The 17,044-nt window shown below is 34.0% G+C and overlaps 2 protein-coding genes across 3 annotated transcripts; both read left to right on the top strand.

Moving 5' to 3' along the window:
- The first annotated feature begins 418 nt into the window (after positions 1-418).
- LOC107002954 (TOM1-like protein 9) lies at positions 419-8,754 on the top strand. The gene is made up of 10 exons (XM_015201175.2): positions 419-710; positions 2,295-2,373; positions 3,002-3,100; positions 3,195-3,308; positions 4,129-4,280; positions 5,383-5,464; positions 5,709-5,794; positions 6,267-6,455; positions 6,873-7,291; positions 7,749-8,754. Exons 1-10 carry the CDS (start codon positions 610-612, stop codon positions 8,483-8,485), a joined length of 2,058 nt encoding a protein of 685 aa, XP_015056661.1. The 5' UTR covers positions 419-609; the 3' UTR covers positions 8,486-8,754.
- Positions 8,755-9,583: 829 nt separating this feature from the next.
- LOC107002980 (protein PEROXIN-4) lies at positions 9,584-14,678 on the top strand. Of its 2 annotated transcripts, none has more exons than XM_015201203.2 (6): positions 9,584-9,736; positions 9,835-9,883; positions 12,161-12,280; positions 12,421-12,549; positions 13,508-13,637; positions 14,329-14,678. In XM_015201203.2, the coding sequence occupies exons 2-6, from the start codon at positions 9,878-9,880 to the stop codon at positions 14,415-14,417; spliced, it is 474 nt and encodes a 157-aa protein (XP_015056689.1). In that variant the 5' UTR covers positions 9,584-9,736; positions 9,835-9,877; the 3' UTR covers positions 14,418-14,678. The 2 variants fall into 2 exon arrangements, with proteins under 2 accessions (XP_015056689.1, XP_027768999.1); XM_027913198.1 differs by having other exon boundaries at positions 9,628-9,735; positions 9,832-9,883.
- Positions 14,679-17,044: the final 2,366 nt, after the last annotated feature.

The raw sequence follows: 17,044 nt of genomic DNA, 5'->3' as shown, positions 1-17,044 counted from the left end.
TTTAGTAAAAATGTCAAAAGATTTAATTGTGTATATTTAACCTGTTTGTATTATATAATTTTTTGATAAAGTAGTGTCGCTTGATCCTCTCGAGCGAGTGTAGCTCCGCCCCTGGTGGCAGGATGGTAGAGAGTTTTTGTTTTTAACTAAAATCGAGTGTCGCTTGACCCCCTCAAACAAGACGACAGTGATTTCTCTGCTTTTAACTAGAATTGGTGATCAACATGGGTTGTGGTGCACTGATGAGATTGCTTCATCATTAATCAGAGGTCTCAGGTTCGAGCCCGGAATATGGAGAAAATAGGAGCCGATAAAACAAAAAACTATTTTTAAAAAAATAAAATACACGTGGTGTCTCCTCATTGGTTAAATATTTTATTTTATTCTTGCTTATTAAAAAAAAAAACTAATTATGATCATAACAGAACATAAGAAAAAATGCAATCTATGGAGAGAGAAAGAGAGAATCGTATGATTTGAGACGATTATTTGATTCGTTTTTCGGAATCTCGCCGGTGATTTATTTGACGCCGGATATCTCGAGTTCACCGGCGATCAATTTCTTGTTTGATCGGTGACGGATTTTTTTTAATTTCTGGTGGTAATAGGATGGTGAATTTTTTGGTGGAACGAGCGACGAGCGATATGCTCATGGGACCTGATTGGGCAATGAATGTCGAGATCTGCGATATATGCAGTCGTGATCCAGCGTATGCTTCTTCATTTTCCTTTTTATTCTGTCGCCCTTTGCATATTTTTTTTTTTTTGAATATTTGTGATGAAGCTGTAAATTTCAGTAGCAGTAGTATCTGGTTAGGTTCTGGAGTCTGTATGTCAATTTTAGTTTAGAAAAGTATTTTTTCTCCTCTGTTTTAGCATGTAGAATTTTGCTTTTATCTATTTTTTCGATTATGAGCTGATTTTTGTGAATATTTGTAAGTGAAGAAGTTTTATGATTTATGTAGTAATTAGTAGAGATTTAGATGCCAGTATAGCAGTAGGTGTGAGATTTAAAGACCTTTTAGTTTTATAAGAAATATCTTTTCTCTATTTTTATATCTAAGATTTTGCTATTGCCTATTTGAATTAGAAGTATGATTAGGCTTTCTGGTTAGTTTGTTTGTTATTGAAAAGTTTGAACTTTTGATAGTAGTAGGTTTTAGTTAGAATTTAGATAGGGGTATGCTAGTGTAGAATTAAGTTCATTTTTAGTGTTAGAAAAAGTAACTTCTTTTCTTTTCTCTTTCTCTATTTTTGGATGTAAATTTTGTTATTTATTATTTCGTTTTAGAGTTGTTTTGAACGTTTACAAATGTGATTTGTGATTTGTTAACTTACAGCAGAGGCTTGGCTTGTATGTCAATGTAGTTTTATATGTGAGATTTAGAGAACTTCTGGTTTTAGGGAACCCTGAATTAGTCTAACACTTAATCTCAAGGTCGAGAGGAGTCGGGATTCGGGAAGAACAAGATATAAAAATATTCACCTTTTAAAAAAAGAGAGTCTAAAAGAACAAGAGATTTCTCTGTTATCCGAAAAAGAAAAACTTAGCCTACTTTCGATGATGATGAAACGAAAACCATGAGAGACAAAGATTTGATTCTTGGCTGTAGTAGGTGATTTCTTCTCATTTTCCAAAGTCCAAGTGGACCGAGCCCTTTGGAACAAATAGTTAAACAGGAAAGAAAGACATAAATTGGAACAAAGGGAGTATAACACTGTCATGAAGAGAGCCTTTCTTTTGGGATTAAAAAGCTGTTAAGGAAGTGCTTAACTCCTCTCTTTTTTTGGTGGTGAAAATATACAAGTAAATAATGGAATTTATAACTGTATGAAACCTACATTCATCATTTATGGGCTGTAATCATCTTGAACATACAAACTATACATTTCCTGTGGAAGAAGCCATATCTGAGACCACCTCATGTTGGTTTTTTCATTGAGATGTTTGACCAAAAGGAACAGCAGTGCTGGTGCAGGAAAACAGGGTATTCAATCTACTGTTGGCAGATTTTTATTAGTGAAGCGGATCACTGTTCATGTGCTTACCTAACAATATATTGCCATCAAGTTCTCAAGCAAGTCGATCATTTGTGGATGATCTTAACTAATTATATGAGTTTTTTATCTAACTAAAATTAAGAACTGAGGTTCTTCTAGCCTCAACGTAATCTCCCTTTTTCTTTTGTTTTTCTATTTTAAATATTTGGCATAATCATTGAGGTGTTTACTTTTGTTTAAAATGAAGATTGGTGAAGGTAGTTCTTATTATTTCCATAATTTTTGTTCCCCAGGCAAGCGAAAGATGTCGTGAAAGGAATAAAAAAGCGTCTTGGCAGTAGGAGATCAAAAGTCCAGCTACTCGCCTTGACAGTAAGCTTTTGAAAATATTAAATTCCATAATACCTTGCAATACCTTAACTATTTCTCTCGGCGCTTGTACCTTATCAAAAAATTAAATCCCACAATTCAATACTTGCTTGAACTGAATGGATTATCAATTCCTTACCTCCATCATTTTTGTTGGTTTTCCTTCTTCTACTTTTTTTGAATGGGAGTCTTGAGCAAAGATTTCGTCTGCAGTCATTTTGTACAATGTGCTACCTTTTCTCCATCTTTTTATGTTCACAATTTATCCTTTTTGAGTTCACAATTTCTCCTTTACTATTAGCAACAACCGAAATACCATGATCTTTATTTACTGTATGTTTTGGTGTAAAGAGTCTTCTGTTTTTAGGTAGTTGGGGTTCGTTTGGATGATTATGGTCGAGCCACAATATCAGATCAAAATGTTCACCTTGGTGTATCTGCAATGAAAAATGTTTGATTAATCTTAAATTAATAAATAAATTGGGTGTTGGATATGTATTGATTTGCTTATATTACTTCAATTTTGTAAGGGTTTATGCTGTTCCTTGAGAATTATGGTATTCTCTTTGCTTGGCTTGCCAAATAATAATTTAACTTGCCATGCGCTTAACCTGAATTTACCATTCTTCAGCTTTTGGAAGCAATTGTGAAGAATTGTGGAGACATTGTGCATATGCACGTCGCTGAGAAAGGTCTTCTTCATCAGATGGTGAAAATGGTAAAGAAGAAGGTGATTGCAGACTCTGAACCTCCCTTATGTTATTTTTGAATCCTTCCCCTTCATAAAGTACATGCATCAATCTTGTACTGTTTTGCAAATGCAGCCTGACTTTCATGTCAAGGAAAAGATATTAGTTTCGATTGACACTTGGCAAGAAGCTTTTGGAGGACCAAGGGCGAGATACCCTCAATATTATGGAGCCTACCAAGAGTTGTTGGTGAGAGTGAAATGCTGTTTTTTTTACTCTTCTATTATGTGTTTATTTGAAGTTATTTTTCATCGCTATTAGGGGTTGGTATTATTTGGGTTTATGTGACGAGTCACCTGGCTCCAGCCATTGAAGTTCAGTTTCTTAACTTATCACCTAAGCAGAAACTATATAAGCAATAGGGTTTACTTGGAGAATATAAGTTCTCATTTCCTTAAGTAAGTATTCTGGAGCCTTTTATAAGAATTATTTTGTAAAGTGAAGCGAGAACCTATTCAAACAATACTACTGGTTTATACCAGTTGATGTCATGTGTTGGTTGCTAAAATCCCAAAACTAAATGCTTATTTGTACTGACTGAATATATACCAGTACGTGGAGTTTGTCCATGCCCAGTTGTTTTGATTATAATTTCTATATACTTGTTTGACACTTCAAATTTTTTTTGAAAGAGGGCTTTGATACCTCAATTTATAGAAAATGTTTGGCAAATGTATTGCTCGACTTTCAGTGCATGAGTTATTTGAAGCGTAAGTTGAGCAGTAACAAAATAAGCAATAGGGACTACTTGGAGGGTAACCATTCTCTTTTCCTGAAGTAAGTTATTCTGGGACTTATATGAATCACCATGAAGAGAACCAAGTACCTGTCAACCCATAGTAATTGTATATACCTTTTGATAATTGGTTGCTAAATTTCCAAAGCCAAATGCTTGGTTTTACTTGCTGAACTTGGATTTTGTCCATGCCTATTGCTATGATATGCACTTTCTATATGCTTGTTTGACACCTCACTTCATAGATTTTGAAATGTATTGCTTGACTTTCAGCGCCTTGGAGCAGTATTCCCTCAGAGAACAGTACTTGCGCTCCCTCCTCCCCAAACACATCCACTGTCATCTGATCCACGTAATCTTCAGAAGCCTGAATCTGGACAGGATGCAGCAGAGTCTTCAGCAGATGCTGAGTATCCAACCTTGAGGTGACTGTTTGACTTTTAATATTATCAGGTCGTTTATGTTTTAAGGAATTTCCTACATTCTTTCTATTTCTTTAATCCGGTTACCCAGCTGTCAGCATTCAACATGAGCAGCTAGTTTAGTTGGTGAGAAAAATATGAGAATGGAGGATCAGTAAAGGAAAATGCTCTTGTTGTCCTTGCATTCACTTGTTTGATTACTGACTAGCTTCTGTAAAGTTTAAACTTACCTTGACAGTTTCTCATGGATACCTTGGCAGTTTATAATGCATATCTTGACAGTTCCTCACGGACACAATTTCAGAATTTATTAGTGACTAGCGTCTGGAAAGTTTAAACTTGCGGGAGGTTTAGGACTACATTAATTTCTTCAATTATTGCTTATACTACTTTTTCCCTCAAAAAGTGATTAAAATCAAATAGCCTCTGAGTTTGATTGCTAGTAAATCATCAGTTTTCCTAGCATGCAATGTCCATTAATTTGCGACCTGTATTATTATATCTTGATCTGAGTGCTTGTTAGTTCTATGAATATTTTTAAGAACCAAAAATGGGTAGAACTAGACTTAGACAGGTTTGAGATGTACAATTAACACCTGTCGATTTGATTAATTTCCAATTTCATGAGTTTTTCTCTTAGCTTTTTGTTGTCAATCAATTATGTTACAAACTGTAAGAACAATTTACTTCATAAACAAGTATGAACAGAATATACCATAAGGGATAACACATGCATGTTTATTACTTTTGTTTCTCTGCCACTCATGAAAATGTGCTATGTGTAGATTTAAAAAATGGATTTGTATGGGAAATCTCTTTTTTTGAGTTCATTCATGAGTTTCCTTAAGAAGCTGAAAGCAGTATAAGTAGACTTCAACAGGTTTAAGATGCTGACAACCTAGTGATCCTACTACCATTTCACATTTTATGAGATTATCTCTTAGGTTTCTTGTTGGTATCCAGTTGTAATACAATTACAAATGGTAAGAAAAAAATACTTCATAAACAAGTATGAATAACAATACACTATAAAGATAATGTATGCATGTTTATTGCTATGCTAATTAATTTTGTTTGATTCTTTTTTGCATGTTTCTTTTGTTAGCTTGACGGAGATCCAGAATGCTCGTGGTATTATGGATGTCCTTGCTGAAATGCTGAATGCATTAGGTCCTGAAAACAAAGAGGTAAAGGCCATATGCATAATATGTCTAAAGGGATATGCTCCCTTGCTAATGTATAGAAGTATTGGGACCAAATGTTTTGATTCAACAAGTTAGATGTTAAAATTTAGATGCTAATTGGATTATTGGAGCAGAAAAAAAATGAAATAAGGGAATGTTCACCTCTAAGATATTTTCATTCTTGTTCAGCTAACTTTTGCTGAATTATGTCCTTTATTTGATGCAATATATTTTATGTGGGTTACAGGGACTCAGACAAGATGTCATTGTTGATTTGGTGGAACAATGCCGTACCTACAAGCAGAGATTGGTACACCTTGTGAACTCGACTACGTAAGGCCTCGTCTTACTTGACCATTTCTCATGACGTTTTTCTAGATATCTTGATGTGCTTCTTTTTCTTCTTGATCTGCTTCTTATTTCTGAAATTAATCTTAAACTCCTGTAATTACTGAATCTCCTATTTCAAGTGGAAGGAACAGTCTAAATATTTATTTGAAAGCTGAAGCTTCTTACATGTTTCACCTGCGTTTGTTCTAAGCTAGATATAAGAAGTTAAAGGCCAAATATTCTTTCTCCATCTATTGTTGTTATATGTACTGTAAATTTCAAGTAATTTGAGTTAACCTTTTCTCTCAGATGGGTTTTCATTAACTTCTTGTAAAATGGAGAGACTGGCCATATTTACTATAAAAATATTGAACTTAAAAACAATTTTGAATTTGAGATCTGTCATCTATTTTCTCCAATCTTTGTTACGCACCACATATGTGGTTCCTGTGAATCTTACATTTACCTGATCCAGGGACGAGTCACTGCTATGCCAAGGACTAGCACTGAATGATGATTTGCAGCGTTTATTGGCCAAACATGAAGTTATTGCATCGGGAACTTCTGCTAAAGGGAAAACATCAAAATCTGAACCTGCCCGATCCCTTGTAGATGTTGATAGTCCTCTTATTGATACTGGAACCAGCAATGAGTCAGGCCAAGGGTACTTGAATACTTTCTTATTTCTTCTTGCCAATCTGATGTACACTTCTTTTTAGCCTTTTCTTAATAACTTGACTTTTGAAATGGACTTTGCTCGTATTAATTTTTTTTTAAAAAAAGGCTTTTGAGTTGGATGTATTGGTTTCAAGAAGGATATGAGAAATTTGGATATCAGATTCTCATACGTAAAATCAGTAGACATGAATTCCCTATATTATCGAATATTTTTCGGTTCTTACAAAAAGAAATAAATCTCTACCTCTCTACCTTACTTTAGAGGTAAAGAAGTTGTTTCTGATAGACCCTCAGGCCTCAACTCAAGCGTTTGTGTACACTCTACCCTCCCAAGAGCCCACTTGGTAGGATTGTACTGGGCACATTATTGTTGTTGCTTAAACATGTATCTTGTGCTATACAGATCTGCATCAAGTGCTTTAGGACTTCCTGCTCCTCCATCGGCTAATGGTCAATCAACAACTCCAACAGAAGTTGTCCCTATGATGGATCTTCTGAGTGGAATTGACTTTGGCTCACCAACAGCTGAGAATGCCCTTGCGCTTGTTCCTGTTGGAGAACCTCAGCCAGCAAGTCCTTCACAGAAGAATGCCCTTGCTATTCTCGACATGTTTGCACAGCCAAGCACCACACCTTCTACAAATTCAGTTGGTCAGGCACATCCTTCATCCCCTCAATTTCAGCAGCAACAGAATTTTCATTCTGTACAGCCATCTTTGTACCCAAATGGAAGTGTTACTGGTATGAGCTACCCTCAAGGCCCCACTCCTGCCTGGAACGAACGGATGTCGCAGCAACAACAGCCTGCTTCTCCAGTCTACGGTGATTTCTATATTATCCTGCATGCTTTCCACTTGTATTACAGTATTAAGGACCTGCTAAAAAACAAAAATGAAGTATCTTGCAAATATGCCTATTGTGTACCTTGATAATCTGTGCTTGTGGGATGAATACTACTGCCTGGTGGATTAGTCAAGGTGCACCTAAGCTAACCCAACAAGCCAACACGACCGATTTAAAAAGAATATGTATGTTGTCTTGAAGCCTTGTTTGAATTTTGTCCTTTTGAGCTTTGTCTGCCTGGTTCATTTAGAGACCTAGTAGATAGAAGTCGCATTAGGGAAGACATTAAGAATATATGCTTCTTAAATCTTAATTGCTTAATGTTTAAAACCCTTTATAAAGTTTCAAGACCCACTCCTTGGCCAATTTCTGTGGTGCTATGAATTGCTCATGTTTTAAGACCCTTGCTCATTCTGCTCATTCAATTTCTGAATAGGAACTCAAAGCACTAACCCTTTTGCCCTTCCTCCGTGGGAAATTGAGGCAGAAGACAACCAAATAATGAGCAGCCCTCATGCTCAGCCTGTGCTAAATAATCCGTCGATGCCAGGTAGCTCACAAGCTCTAGCACTGCACAATAATCAGGTGATGCCTGGTAGTTCACATGCTATGTCAATGCAAAATAATCAGCTTGTAGCAGCCAACGGCCAGCAACTAACTGGCGGTACATACCTCCACAGCATGTATGCTTCGCCAAACACTGCTGGACAGCCTGGTATGATGAACAATCAGATGGAGGGCTTGCATCCTCAACAACAATTCCAAGGTGGACAGACAGGTATGATGAACAATCAGGCCATGCAAAGCAATCAGATGGAAGGCTTACATCCTCAACAACAATTCCAAGGTGGACAACCTGCGGGTATGTATCCACAACAAATGCCACCTGGACAAATGGCTTATATGTATTCCCAGCAGATGTATGGCAACCAAATGGCGAGCTATGGTTATGGTAATGCTCAACAACAAAATACTCAATTCCTAAACCAAGGAATGTCTGGGCTCTCTATGAGAGACAATGGTGTCCACAACAGTTCTTATCAAGTTCCCACTCCTTCCTATGTGCCACCCGGAAAGCCCTCAAAGCCACAAGACAAATTGTTCGGGGACCTAGTTGAACTTTCAAAATTCAAATCAACCAATGGTCCTCCCGGGAGTGCTGGTAACACGTGACCATGACTAATTTTGCACCTTTTCTTTGGGATATTAGCGTTCTATTTGATTCTTAAGCTTCTGTTGCCTCTTCTTCATTTTCAAATTTACACATCCATATGCACTTGATGGTTCTTCACGAGATGACGAGAGTTGTGTACATTTCTTGTAGAGAGAATAACTAGATCGGAAAGAAAGAAACTCGAGGAACCTCTTGTTTTTTTGCTACATTGAATATGTATAGGATATATTCATTTATTATTTTTTTACAAGTTTTTTGATCTGTTAAATTCTGTGGATTTCTCATTTTGCTGCAATGAGTTTTCTCTTTTATGTCCCATTTATATATTTGAACAGATGAACGTACTTCTTGGAGCAATGAATGGTTCAGTTGGTTGAATCAAAGTTGACAAGTTCTTTCAACTTGTTATATAATATTACCATTTAGTAAACACAAGAAGCAATTTATTTAAGTTATTAGCCAAGATAAAGTGAAAATGTGTATTTTGGGAGCCTTCCTATATTTATAAATTTGTCATATGACACAAAACTAAAAGATGAAGTAGACCTTATCACTATTTCGACGAGATAGAGATGTTTTTGGTAGTCTCAATTTCACTATAGTAATCAAATTTTTGTTATTTCTCAAATTCTTGAAAATTTTGGAATTCAATTCCGAGTTTGATGGCCAAATATGTTTTCTAGAGTTCATTTTGAAAAAGAAAAAAACACAAATAATTTCAAGGTCACTGATAGGGTTTGTGGATGGTAGAATGTATGCAAACCATATCACTTTCTCGTGGAGGTAGAGATGTTATTTTTGGAAGAGTCGAGACTCGATTATAACAATCAGAGTTTTATATTTTTCAAATTCTTGAATAGTCTAGAATTCAATTATGAATTATATAGGCAAACATGTTTTCCCGAGTTCACATTCGGAAAAAAAAGCAAAAGAATCATAATCAAACGTTTTCTTATATAACTAAACAATTTAGGAATAAGCTTTATCATTTTGTTTTTTACAAAAAAGATTTCTCGTATTTGAATTTAGTCGAAGATTTTATCCGAAGAAACTAAATAAAGTAGTCATATTTCATAAATATTTAAAACTTGGAAGACTAACTTTAACATTTCTAAAACCTCACGAGGCCTATATTTCCATCCAAAACTTAAAAGACTGCGACGGTGAATTTTGATACTCATTGGAATCCGTGTCCGACGAACAAAAATACTAATTTCTCTTGAAGATTTTCTGTAATTTCTGCAAAAAAGGTGAATGTTTGAGCTTATTCTATATCTACTGTGGGAATTTTGTAGTTATTTTTGTTTTTGATTGTGTTTTCTATATATACTGTTGTGTTTTTTTGTAGGTTCTTAAGCTTTGAAGTGTTGATTGTAGAGAAATTAATAAGGATGCAGGTTTGTAACCCTTAAAAATATTCTCTTTTGTTAACAATTTTTTGATTAAAGAATTGATTTTTTTATTCTTGTTTCTGTTAATTCTTAGCTTGATCTATTAAAAAAATTACTCTTTGTTCTTGATATTCACTACCCATAATTCAATTTTCCATTTTTTGTTTGTTAAATAGGTTTTGGGTTTGTGGGTTTAGGTTCTGTTATCAATGGGTTTGTGGGTTTAGGCTCTGTTATCATTTTGCTTGATCTATTAATCTGTTCTTGCTCCGCTCATGGTTGATGATATTGATATTACCCAATTGTCTGTTTGTTTATTGTAATTAGGTTTTGGGTGTTCGGGTTTAAGTTCTTATTTTTCTTCGTTAAGGGCTTTAGACCATAACTGCTATCATTGGTTTTTTCTTTATCATTGGCTAATTGGCAGTTGATTATTGTGGAATAGGAGATTTAGTCAGTGATTTGTTTAATATATAATAGGATATTGGAGTTTTAGTTAGTGATTTGTTTAATGTGTAATAGGATATCGGAGTTGTAGTCGGATATGATAACGGAGTTTGTCAGTGATTAGTTCAATGTATAATAGGATATCGGAGTTTTAGTCAGTGAGTAGTTTAATGTATAATAGGATATCGGAGTTTTAGTCAGTGAGTAGTTTAATGTATAATAGGATATCAGAGTTTTAGTCAGTGATTAGTTTGATGTATAATAGGATATCTGAACTTTAGTCAGTGATTAGCTTAATGTATAAGAGAATTTAGTTTTTGTGGAATTTGTGGTTATATTGTCATGTTGTTTGTGATATAGCATGGATGGAATTTGGCAGTTAAAAGTGATCAAGTAACTTTTGAGTTGTGGTGAGAATCAATGATTAGTTAAGTAAGGAATTGTCTTGATGAAGGAGTGTTTATAGGATTCATTAAACATTGGATGCTTTCCCTAATATATATGTAGTCTCGTACTAGAAAGAGCTGATAGTCCAACGTATTCATAGGTAATATGCAGGGGAAACATTGGGATTTGAGATTTAGGAATACTCTAGGATGTAAGTTGGGCAAATTGGTTGAACAGTATGGGCAAAACGCACTGCTCACTATATCCAAACTTATGAAAATGTCGAGAGCACAGGGACGGTGTGTTCACTGTTAAATCCTGTTATTGAGAGAGGAATTTACATTTCTGCTCCGCTTCTTAGGGTGCCCAATAAGGTGTATTTCTTTATACGGTTGGCAGCTAGGGATGTGATATTGATTGTGGAAAACTAAGAAGCGGATCATCTTTGTTAGTCGGGGCTTCATGTGCAGGTGTGTGGGCGAAGAAAGTTGATCATCTCTTGTTGAATTGAAAGTTGGCTACACTATTGTGCTCAATGGTCCTTAGTTGGTTTGAAAGGCAATGGGTGATGCAGGGGCACAAAAAAGGAGGTGTTGCATTGTTGGACCTTTAGGAGGGGGGAAGAGAAGTATTAGCCATTATGTGGGTTATATGGAAAGAGAGAAGTAGGAACATTTTTCTATTAAGTTAGAGAAATAGGAGAGCATTTGAAGGGGTAGACAAAAATTTTGTAAAATTGCAAAGTAGTCGCTTGCTTTTGGTGTCCTTTTGGTGTACCCATAAGGTCCCAGTTGTATACAAGATAGGGTTTCTAGTGGAGAACCATATTTTGGTGTAGGTTCTCTACTTTTTGGTATAAGGGGCATCAATAAAAAAATATTTATCTTATAAAAATGTATAACTGTAAGTTTTCATGAGATGAAAAAAGACCTTTACAGCTCAAACATTTCGGTAATTTTTATTTTTGTTGGCAAACACTTCTTTGTTTTTTTTAAAACTCCTGGAAGGAAGAGGGAGTGGTATGTGTCATTCCTTCTTGTTACTTGCTTTTAATCGTGCACATTCAATTTCATACTCCTCCAGTTATATGGTTTCTTTGTTGCAAACTAGCACCATACAAGCAAGATAAGTACATATGTAATTACAGTAATGTGGCATACAACTTTGACATTAGAATGCATATAGGATATACAATTTAAAATCAGATTTTTCACGAGAAGAAATTAAAAAACAATTGAAAAAGATAGAAGATTAATTTGTCATTCGAATCTATTAAAGGGATGCACTTTTATTGACCATGTAAACTAGTTAGAGTAAAGATGTTAGAGTGGAGAAATTAGTACTCTTATGACTTAAGTCTCTCCTTCGACAATTATAGCTGTATCTTAATAAATATTGTATTGCTGTGTACCTTTTGGAACATTTAACCCTGGTTCTATGATGATGTAGGCTTCAAGGGCAAGGCTTTTCAAGGAGTACAAAGAAGTACAGAGAGAGAAAACAGCTGATCCTGATATTCAATTAGTTTGTGATGACTCTAATATCTTTAAATGGACGGCTCTTGTTAAAGTATTCTCCGCTATATAATATACTCCATTATGTTCAATTTCATGGTTTTCTTCCACACACACACACACACCCTCCAAAAAGAACACAAAACAAAGCTTTGGTTAATGATCTAATTGACTGCTCATTCATGGTGTGCACAGGGGCCATCTGAAACTCCTTATGATGGTGGAGTTTTCCAGCTCGCTTTCTCAGTTCCAGAGCAGTATCCGTTGCAACCTCCTCAAGTGCGGTTCCTGACCAAAATATTTCATCCAAATGTTCATTTTAAGGTATCTCCTAAATAATCCTTGTGTTGCTCTTTGGTTTCTTAAATGAAATTAAACTTTGTAAAGTGCTGCTTCTCTCTCTCTCTTTATGTAAACTTATTGAGCAAAGTTAATTACAACGAAACACTGTTTTTCTGCTCAATTGTTTGGGGCAATGTCAAACCTCTCTCCCACTTCTCTTTCCCTTAGCCCCATGCTTCATTGAGACATATTTTAGATTCACGTGCAACATTAATTTGGCCATTGTACTGTGGAATTAGTTTACCGACTACCAATCAACCAGCCAACCGATTAATTATTTTCTAATCCTAAACTCTTTAGCTCAGCTTTTGAGTCCTCAATGTCCATTACACTCTATCCTAGGTCAGCACTCAATGGATTTGTCATACTAAGAATGTCAACCTACTGCAACCTTCATGCTTTATAGGCTAGGACCTGCTATACTTTGTGCATAAGTTGAGTTTGAGATTAGCTTTTTCTTTATAACTGATAAAGTTTGAGATTAGTTGTTTACTATGTGTTGTAAATTGCATTAATTATAATATTATATGCAATTGAGTACTGAATGTAGGAAGCATGTTCTTATGTTAAAACTCATTAATTTATGTCATTAGTAATTGTGTGAACTTCTAGTGGAATACCTTTTACATCCCTCCCCCCTCCCCCCTCCCCCGTCGTAGTCTTGTACTTGTATATGTAAAGGTTAATTTTTTGTTTGAACATTGTAATTATCTGGGATCCCAAAATGCGGGGGGAGGGGGGGGGGGATTTTAAATGAGACACACCAAATCTGTATCTTCTCTCTCTTTTTAAATGTTTTAGAACTCAAATTTCAAATGAGACACACCAAATCTCCCAAATTGTTGCGGAGTTAATTGTTACTCACTAATCAAAAATGAGTTGTTACTTACTAATCTCTCTTTTCATTTTTCATTTAACTTTTCCTTTTTATCATACTCAGACTGGAGAGATTTGCCTTGATATTTTGAAGAATGCATGGAGCCCTGCATGGACACTTCAGTCTGTTTGTCGAGCTATAATTGCTTTGATGGCTCATCCTGAAGCTGATAGCCCTCTGAACTGTGACTCAGGTATTATGTGATGTTTTCGGGGGCTGTAATATCTTTGATTTGATGATTGCTGATGCATTCATTTTCATTCTGAGCTCTTAGGTCCTCCCCTTGAAAATTCCTTGTTAATATTCAAGAAAATATGATAACATTAGTACAATCTAGGCATCTCGAAACTTGTATTAGAGATTTAAACAATATTTGCGAAGACTTTGGTCCCACTAGAGGGGGTGTGCAGCATACAGTAGATCCGACCCAAAGATTGAGAGAGCAAGTGTCAGCAAGGGAGAGAGAAGTGCAAATATGAGTGAGAAAGAAAACTTAATCCTACAGTCAGGAGAATAAAGTTAAGTAAATTTGGTGTTGGCAAAATCTGTTGCGGATGTTCCCTATGGTTTACAGGCGAGAGAAAAGAACATCAAATCAAGTCAATACCAGTAAAAACAGGTACTTCTAACTAATTCTGTTTAAGCCTTGAATGAACTACATTCTCTTCGATCCCTTTCCAGAACCAGTCTTAAAACTCTTTTGAAAATGTTTTCCGGGGGCTAAAAGAGATTAAGGACGAGGCGAAAACAAACTTTGGGGGTGGTATAGGTTTTTGATGTGCTCGACTTGTTTAGATTCAAGGTAGATGATATTTTTCATCCTCGTCTCCCCTTTTTGAGATCGTCAAATAGACTAATTACATCAATTTTCTTCAATCACACAGGCAATCTTCTTCGATCCGGTGATACCAGAGGTTACCAGTCAATGGCAAGGATGTACACTAGGCTTGCTGCAATGCCCAAGAAGGGCTAAAAACAATGAGCTACAACCATGTTCACACAACTTGTAGTAATGGCATTAACACAATTTCAATTCTTAAACATCTGCTTGGTGTTCTGTAGCACCTTTACATAAAAACTATTATGTACTTTTGATACAACTCATCACTTTATTAGTTTTTTTTTTTGTTTGTTTGTGTGTCTCTTTAGTATAAGGTGGAATTGTATAAATCATCTTGATTCTTGTACCTTTGCAAAGTTTCTTCAAGTTGTCATCAGACTATTATCCCTCTTATTGACACTTTTGTGCTCGTAATAATATTAGGTGATTTCTTTTCATCTGCTCAAGCATTGCGACGAGTTTCACAGTATATGTGTTACTGGGAGGTAGCAGGTATTTGGTGGAATTAATCCGAGGTGTGCCTCAAAAGCAAAATTCATAATGTCTGTTCATTTTTTATATTATGAATTTTTAGGGATAAGAAATTATTTTATTTTATTTTTAATAAAATCCACGTGGCAGAATGCATCTCTCACTTCTACAATTGAAAAATTAGGCTTTTTTTTTTGGTGGCCACTAAAGATAATAGAAAATATTAATTAGCAGCTACTTTAGCAGAAAATGTTCAAATAATCTGATTATTAATATTAATAAATCAGTTTTGTAATAAATCAGATAGATTATTATATTACAACTTTCACCGTCAAAGCATACATTTGAGAATTAAATTTTCTTTTGTTATTTTTGTTTCCAATGGCACTACACCAACTTTAGTGGCAATAATCAAACGCCATACCGTTAAAAATACGTGTTTAGTGATAATAGCTTAAGTTATATTAAAAATAATGGAAATTAACGTTTTTTGTAAATATTCTTAAAGCCTATTGCAATATTAGACTAATGACAGATAATTAATATCGAAAACTTTTTGTTAATATATATTTATTAACGCTAAAAATTACGTTGTTTTTCTTGTTACGAGATTGACTTGAAAATAGGTAATTCTCTATATATTGACGTTGATGAGAATAAAGAAAAAAAAAACATCCTTTACATTAATATGAACCACTAAATTTTTTATGCGAAACTCATCGACAAACATATAAGTTAGGTACGACTTTTCACTTTTCGTCAAAATAATACGATAAAATATACATAATTGATTTAAGTTGTGATGTCTAAGTGAAACGATCGATAATAATGGGTTCCATCAAATTCTCATGCATAATGAAAAATGGTAAATACGTTTGGTTAGTAGTAGAAAGTTGAAATTGTACGTTAGTTAGAAAAAGAAATATTCAAAGATGGTATAATTTTATATTGTTGAAATTCACTTGAAAAATATATATATTGCATGGTTTTTTTAATTACCTATTATATGTAGTTTCCAAATTTAGTTTATGATCACGTGCAATATAATTTTTGCATGTTGATATACTTATTTAATATTGTGTACGATTGATCATAAGACCTAATTCATGATTATTTTATTTTGTAAACAAATAGGTATAAATGAAAATGGTAATAATAATTAATGAAATAATCTTTTTGGCTAGAATTTAGATTCTCATTTAATATCTTTAATTTATTTTTTAAATAAAAATTTAATAGTTTTATTCTCATCACTATATATGTTTCACAGGACCTTTTTCTATCTAGTGACTATTCTTTTTTTTAAAATTAATTTCACAATAACACACAAATATTTTTCTATATTAATTCGCACTATAATTTTAAACTATTGCATAATTCAAAGTCGTTTTTTCAGCTTATATTAGACCTATTTTCTTGAACTTCGTGCCTAACTAACTTTTAATAAATAATAATAATAATAATAAAAATAATAATAATCCAATATTTAGCAATTATATTGATCTGTGAGAAAAACTTGTTCTAAAAAGTTATTGATATTGAAATATCAATTAAATCAGATGGAGTATATATGGTTACGTTGTATACTTTGATTTCCCACTGGATCCTGTTTTCACATTAAAATCCGATTAAATTTAAATTTGTATCGAAAATCTTACGTTTTCAACATATCGTAGCTCATCTTTTTTTTTTTGCAGACTAAAAGAATATATAGTACTTCTATATCTTTAGTTATTGGGACCCTTTAAGGGATTTTGTAATACTCACACTTGTTATATTTGAACTTGACGCGTTTATTTAAGAAAATAATAAAATTGACATATATAACTATTTGATTTTTTTTTCCGAATTTCATTAGTATAAAAATGAATGTAAGTAGGCGAGAGCGCGGATATAACATAATGGTTTAAGGCAGTAGATTGCGAATCCACCATGCGCATGCGGGTTCGATTCGCATCATTCCCTCATAATTCATAAATATTATATATTAGATAGATTAATAAATAAAAATTAGCTACAAAAACTTTTTTTAGTGAACATATCATAAATTTACTCATATTTTTATTTTGTTGTAAAGCTTTTTGTAAAAAACGAAGAATTAAATTCGATTTTTTTCTTATTTATCACAACGATGAAGAATCAATTTTTTTTCTACTCCTTCCAAGTGCATGCAGGATGACACTAATTAATTAATGTTTAATATTAGGTCTTAAAATAAAATAATTTCTATATAGAAAAAAAAATTTAATTGTCTTGCAATAATGTTGGTAATATATAGTATGTCACTT

Source organism: Solanum pennellii, chromosome 11, assembly GCF_001406875.1.
Source record: "Solanum pennellii chromosome 11, SPENNV200".
NCBI classification, from domain to species: Eukaryota; Viridiplantae; Streptophyta; class Magnoliopsida; order Solanales; family Solanaceae; genus Solanum; species Solanum pennellii.
The sequence above is the reverse complement of the archived record's forward strand: the minus strand, read 5'-3'. Positions and strand labels throughout refer to the sequence as shown.

Coding starts and splice junctions, on each gene's coding strand:
- LOC107002954 (XM_015201175.2), top strand. CDS start 610: ATGGTGAATTTTTTGGTGGAACGAGCGACGAGCGATATGCTCATGGGA. Junction 3,309..4,128: donor GAGCCTACCAAGAGTTGTTG/GTGAGAGTGAAA, acceptor CTTGACTTTCAG/CGCCTTGGAGCAGTATTCCC. Junction 5,465..5,708: donor TAGGTCCTGAAAACAAAGAG/GTAAAGGCCATA, acceptor TGTGGGTTACAG/GGACTCAGACAAGATGTCAT.
- LOC107002980 (XM_015201203.2), top strand. Junction 12,281..12,420: donor AATGGACGGCTCTTGTTAAA/GTATTCTCCGCT, acceptor TGGTGTGCACAG/GGGCCATCTGAAACTCCTTA. Junction 12,550..13,507: donor ATCCAAATGTTCATTTTAAG/GTATCTCCTAAA, acceptor TATCATACTCAG/ACTGGAGAGATTTGCCTTGA.